This window comes from Amia ocellicauda, chromosome 16 (genome assembly GCF_036373705.1).
Source record: "Amia ocellicauda isolate fAmiCal2 chromosome 16, fAmiCal2.hap1, whole genome shotgun sequence".
Classification (NCBI taxonomy): domain Eukaryota; kingdom Metazoa; phylum Chordata; class Actinopteri; order Amiiformes; family Amiidae; genus Amia; species Amia ocellicauda.
In genome coordinates, this window is record NC_089865.1 from 17,979,764 (window position 1) to 17,985,763 (window position 6,000).

A 6,000-nucleotide genomic window follows, 5' to 3' on the forward strand; every position below is an offset into this window, starting at 1 on the left:
CCAAGTGACAACTGTGCTGTGGAGTTTGTATTCAGATACTCAGTGTCTGTGCCTCTGTTGTACCACTCTGGCCTGTATCTCTCCATGCTGTTGCTCTCACCTGTATCCCTCACTCTGTACTTCATTCTCCACTAAACATACAGTGTGATGAGTGGGGAGTAGAAAATTAGGAGACAGTACAGGCATTTGAAATATATATTCAAGGTTTCTTGTATTTCCTCAGGTCTGGAAACGTCTTGAACCAAAAAGCAGGGAAACCAAGAGCAATACCTGCAATGTAATGCAATATAATTGAGACATGGTTGTTCATGAGGTTTAATTTAATCTGTTAGTTAAGGTTGGGACTCTGGCTACTCCTCCAGCCCTGAAAATAGCCAGAATCCAAATGCCAGAAAACTTTGCCCAATCATTTCAGTTTAGCCAGTAGAAACTCCCCCACCATTCCCCATTCCCCATCCCAATGCTATTTAAAGTGTTTTCTCACCTGTCTGTATTTCCACTGTTTAGGATGGTAGACTAAGAGCCCTGTTACAGCAGAGGGATAGGGTTCACCTGCTGTGAGTTCAGTGCTCTGTTTTCTCTCTCAGCAGATACACACAGACAGACAGACAGACAAACAGACCACATGGGGCATTCAGACGGTTTCCCTGCCAGTTTCTATGGAGAGCCAGGCGTCCTGGGGTTACTGGCCAATGGGATCAGTGCTTTCCTCGTCCTCCTGCAGAACTTCAACAGTGCACGGACTGGAGTGGCACCGCTTGGCGTGGAGAACATCCTGGCTGGTATGCCCCCCCCATCCGTACTGCCACACTGCAGCAACACTTTAGTCTATCAAGTTCTCCTAGAAAGACTCAGGCTTTGATATTCATCTACAGATCTCTGATAAAGCTGAAGTAGGAGTAGATTCAGGCTAGAGAGGCCTGTTTGGTTCCTTTTTGACCTTCAACATTCTTACACAGAATATCAACAGTTATCAGCCTCTAAAGATGAGAGATTTATTGAGAGAACTTTCTACCTCTTAAGATGAACCCCTGACTATTCTCTGACCCCTGACCTGCCTCCTGTCCACAGGTGTGCACATCATCCTGATTGGTGGCGTGTCTCAGCTGGTGGCCAGCCTGCTCTCCTTCCGCAAGTACGACCACCTGAGCGGGACATCTTTTATCGCCTATGCAGCGCTCTGGGGCAGCTATGGAGCCACCCGCATCGTCCTGGGCGCCAACCCACCACTGAGCAACTTCACAGTTAGCACCCCAGGGCTGGGCATCGGCTCGGGCTCAGAGAGCAATCTGTCTCTGGGGAGCCCTATCTTCACACCCTTCCCTATCAGCCAGTCTGCCACGGCGGGTCTGGTCCCCTACATCTGCATCTCCTTCATCCTGGCCTTCTGCTTAGCCACGGTCAACTACATCATGCCCTTTGTTTTCAGCGCCATCACACTCACGCTGGTGTTCGAGGCAGTGGGGCTGGTGGGGGGCTGGGCACTGGAGGTGTCGGGTGTCATGGAGCTGGTGATCCTGGCATGCAGTTTGTATGGGGCGGCCGCTCTGCTGCTGAAGGGTGTCACCCAGAGGTAGGTGCTCAGTGGTTTCGGGAGCCCTCTGTTCAATGTTCTGCTGCTGGGCACGGCCAATGGCAGTAGCTCTCAGAGCCTAGGTGACGAGAAGAAGAAGAACACCAAGTATGCTGAACCCATGGCTCTGGGTTTCCTCTGTGACACTGTGTCACCCTTCGTCTTTGCCTTCTACTGCTTTGGCTATGTGCCCTCCTTCTCTGTGGGTGTCATCTGGGTCTCCATCGTCTCCCTGGCGCAGCTTCTCTCCAGCTTCTACGTCTACCTCCGCCAGGACTGCTACCACGCCACCAAGTTCATGTTGCACTGCACCTACTGGCTGGTGAAGGCATGGGAGGAGTTTGTGCTGTCGGTGCTGATTGGCCGCCAGCATGAGACAGCTGTTGCCAGCGCCCGGGAGGGGATGGTCGGAGACTGGTTCTTCCTGGCGTCTGCCATCGTGCTCTGCCTGATGTCTCTGAACAGAGACATCCTTGAGCTGGCCCACAATGCTCTCTTCCTGCTGCTGACCATCGCCACTGTCCCCCAGATCCCTCTCCGGGCTTACTATATCTTCTTCGGGGTGGCCTGCTTGCTGCCTGTTTCTTGCCCTGTCCCTCTACGGCACCTTCGCCCGGCTCATTAACACCATAGCGGAGAAAGCTCTGATCCCCGTCGGGCCCCAGCTTCTCTCCACCGACAGGCTGAAGAGCGCTCTGGGCTTCCTCAAGCGTTGCTGGGTGAAACCCCAAGACCTGCCACCTAGCACAGTCTCACAACTGCCCGATGTCCTCTTCTACCTCACCAATGGGGTTGCAGCCCTCTCTGCTGTCCACAACAGCCCCTCCTCCTCTACATTCCTACATCTCTCCCTGCCCTGGCTGTTGGTCTCTGGGGCCATCATGCAGGCTTATGTAAGCAGGCTGCAGGCCCAGGGAGGGCGAAGGTTCGGGCCCGTCATCGCCTTCTCTTACGCTGCCATCTGGGCTACCTGGACCTGGTACCGGTTTGCAGGTAAGTAGCAAATTGAGCTTGTGGGTATCAGTAAAATATCGTTAATTAATTGTTCATTGTCATTCACAGACAGGCCTGTCTTGGGTAATGAGATGCATGTTGTTCTCAGGTTTCTTGCTTGATGTGACTCTGGCTTCAGCACAGGGCTTCACAGCTGGTGCCATTGCCTTCCTGATTGTGAACGGCTTCCTCATGCTCACTGGTGAGTCAACCCAACCTAGCAATTGTTTATTTTGGGCTTCATTGCACTTAACAAAGCTTTGTCTCAGTTTCGATTTGCTATTCTGCCCCTGGCTCAGATTATGCTTTGGAGTGCTACTTCAAATTGGCATTTGAAGCCTGGGTGTTCTTGGCTGTAGAAGCATGTATGTAATTTAGCATCATAAATTAATACATTGTCAAATAAATCCTTCAATCTTTACTGCACATTCACATCGCTTAATGCCTTCCTGTTCTGTCTGAATGAAAACAGTGAACTGGTTCCACAAGCCAGAGAATCAATGAATTGAACCTCTTGCCAGGGCTGTAGTGTAGTGTCTGTTCCGGTCTCTGACGGGCTCCTCTATTTCCCGTCACTCCCCCGTGTGTAGCTGCCTATGGGAACCTGGTGCTGCTTGCCCTGACTGCTCTGATGGAGGTCCTCTTGGTGTGTTTCCTCCTCTCCACTCTGGACAAGCTGCCCTACAAGCTGGAGAGTAAGATATTCCCCACCTGCAATACAATAAAAAATAAATGATGTATATAGTGTCTTTCTTGTGTCACAACAGTGGTTTAATGTAGAGTGATGCTGCTGTTGTGTGCGACAGTCTGGGGAATATCTGTGTTTGATGCCAGTGTAGACCTTGCCCAGCTGAGAGTTTGAACACAACACAAAAGGATGGGCTTGGCAAGACCAGGCCTGACTATCTGTACTGTCCTCAAACCGCTGGGTTTCTTATTGCAGTTGCCATGCTGGCGATATTCTCCATCGTGTGTCTGTACGGCATGCTGGTCTCTCTGGCCAACGCCATCTTCTCAAAGGACCTGCTGCCCCTGGGGCCCCCAGTGCTGAAGGTGAGAATTGTTTTTCATTATTACTAAATAGCAGCTCTCATGTGTGAGTGAGAGTGCATCCTTGGTCAAAAACACAGATGAACACTGCTTAGGGAAGTGCAGACTTAACCATGAAAAGGATAGGCCCCTCTCCTGGGTCTGCCAGGATATTGCATCAATTCATTCAATCATTTCTCATATCTCCCAGGTTCTGCAGAAGAGGACAGAGGAGATGCCCCCTGCGCCCTGCCCCCTGGCCAATTCCCGGCTGACCAGCGGGCTGCTGACCATTGCCAAGCTGCTGGACACCGGCTGGGTCTGTGGTATTCCCACTGACACGGTGTACGCCCTGGCTGCCTCCTGCCGCCACCCCGAGGCCATAGAGAGGATCTACAACATCAAGGTAAGGCCCAGCAAGCTGCCATGGGTGATAAAAACACAGGCACTACATTCTACTCGGACAGACAGCAATAGGCGACTACCTATACAAACATGTATTTAAATGCATACCTTATACCTGTGTGCTTCTGAAGATAGTGCAGATGCTATATTGCTACAATCTTTAATACAGAGCCCGGATTTTTACAACTTTCAGAAAGTTTTTCTCAAATGTGTCGGGATGGAAATAATTTGTCCATACTTGGCGGCTGTCACTGACAAGTCACCCACCCTGCCTCTGGGATTCTGCTCCTTAGGACCGCCCAGCGGAGAAGCCCATCTGCATCTGCATCTCAAACCTGCAGCAGCTGGTCACTGCCCAGCCCCCTTTCAGCCCCCTGCTGTGGGAGTTCATGAGGAACGTTTACCCCGGGGGCATCAGCTGTATCGTGCAGAAGGGACAGTGGCTCTTCCAGCTGGGTGAGTGGGGGGGCCCTGAGACATGAAAACGGGGCTGCGCAACGGCTGGTGTGTCATAGGAGATGATGTCTTATAAAATAATAACAATTATTTTATTTACCACATGCCTTTATACAAGATTAGTTAACAAGAGGACTTTGTAGATGTTAAGATTAATAGATAAACAGAAGCCAGGGCTGTGAGGAGTCACCTGCCCTCCAGTACTGACAGTCCGCTTTCTGTGGATGCAGGTGTGGGTCCCGCCTATGACCGCGTGGGTACCGAGGAGAGCATCATGATCCGCGTGCCCGACCACACGGTGACCGCACACTTGTGTGACATGACTGGCCCGCTGGCCATCACGTCCGCCAACCCCAGCGGCGAGCCAGACAGCACACACCATGATATGGTCATCACGTGAGTGTCACTGTGGAACGCCCATGTGTCTCTACTCACCATGATATTGTGGTACTGGGAAACTTAGATGGCCTGAAATGTATGTTTTATAATTCAGTATGATTTTGATTTCAGCTTTGTCGGGATATTACTGAAAATCTGTAACTGTGGCTGTTTCTCACGCACAATTGGTGGCAGAATCCTGATTTGCCTAATCCTGATCTTGTTGTCCAGGCGTCTGGGACACAAATTAAATGGAGTTCTGTGTGACGGAGAGTCCAGCGAGGTCGTGGCATTAACAGTCGTCAACTGCCTGAAAATTTATGAAGGTAAAGTATTGTCAGCTATTCACGCCGAAAAACACCATCACAGAGGAACACTGCCTTCATTTTATATGTCCTTGTCATTATAAGCCTGGAGAAATACATTTATATTACTTTTAAAAATATAGTTTATTATGTCACAAGAAAAGTACATTTCTTTACTTGTGCCTGTAATATATTATCATTCTACTTTTAAAAGTGTATCTCCTAACCATTTTAATACATTTTTAATATACTTACTTTTACTTTACTTCATGTTGTAAATATTAGTTTTTCATATTGACACTGAATCAGACTCTCTGAGATACTGTCTCACAATACTTTTCACACATCACCAACAACAGCTGACAGACTGTGCTGACGCACTGAGCAGGATGTCATTGCCGCTTTCCGTTCCCAGGCACCATCACCATTGTGAGAGAAGGCTGTGTCCCAGCCATCAGAGTCAGGCAGATTTTTGAGAAGGTGAAGAGCAGCATGGCATGAGCACATGATCCCACCTCAGTGAGTGTCTGAAACCCACAGGTCTACTGGCAGGTCTGGGATGAACCGGACTGAGCAGCGTCATAGCTCTGCAATGAAGATTCCACTCAAAAAATGAAGAAACACATACAAATGTTAACACTTTACAATAGTGAAGTGATGAGTGAGTGCACATGAACACATGGACATCATAAAATGAATGCAAAGCTATGAAATAAAGCAATTCACTTTGTAGATATTAAGTTTTTTGCAAGAAAATTCCGTTCCACTTAAAACAATGCTTTTTTTACTAGTGTCTTCATGTGCCCATTGTGTGACTGTTTCTTAGCATATTCACTGTATATTTGGGTACAATATTCATTA

At 49.0% G+C, this 6,000-nt stretch overlaps 2 protein-coding genes across 2 annotated transcripts; both read left to right on the plus strand.

The window, feature by feature from the left end:
- Positions 1-560: 560 nt before the first annotated feature.
- On the plus strand, positions 561-1,581 carry LOC136711482 (uncharacterized). The gene is made up of 2 exons (XM_066687781.1): positions 561-782; positions 1,072-1,581. The coding sequence occupies exons 1-2, from the start codon at positions 626-628 to the stop codon at positions 1,575-1,577; spliced, it is 663 nt and encodes a 220-aa protein (XP_066543878.1). The 5' UTR covers positions 561-625; the 3' UTR covers positions 1,578-1,581.
- Positions 1,582-2,662: 1,081 nt separating this feature from the next.
- On the plus strand, positions 2,663-5,640 carry LOC136711934 (putative threonylcarbamoyl-AMP synthase). The gene is made up of 8 exons (XM_066688529.1): positions 2,663-2,768; positions 3,157-3,261; positions 3,510-3,619; positions 3,807-4,001; positions 4,294-4,456; positions 4,687-4,852; positions 5,066-5,160; positions 5,555-5,640. The coding sequence occupies exons 1-8, from the start codon at positions 2,663-2,665 to the stop codon at positions 5,638-5,640; spliced, it is 1,026 nt and encodes a 341-aa protein (XP_066544626.1).
- The last annotated feature ends 360 nt before the right edge of the window (positions 5,641-6,000 follow it).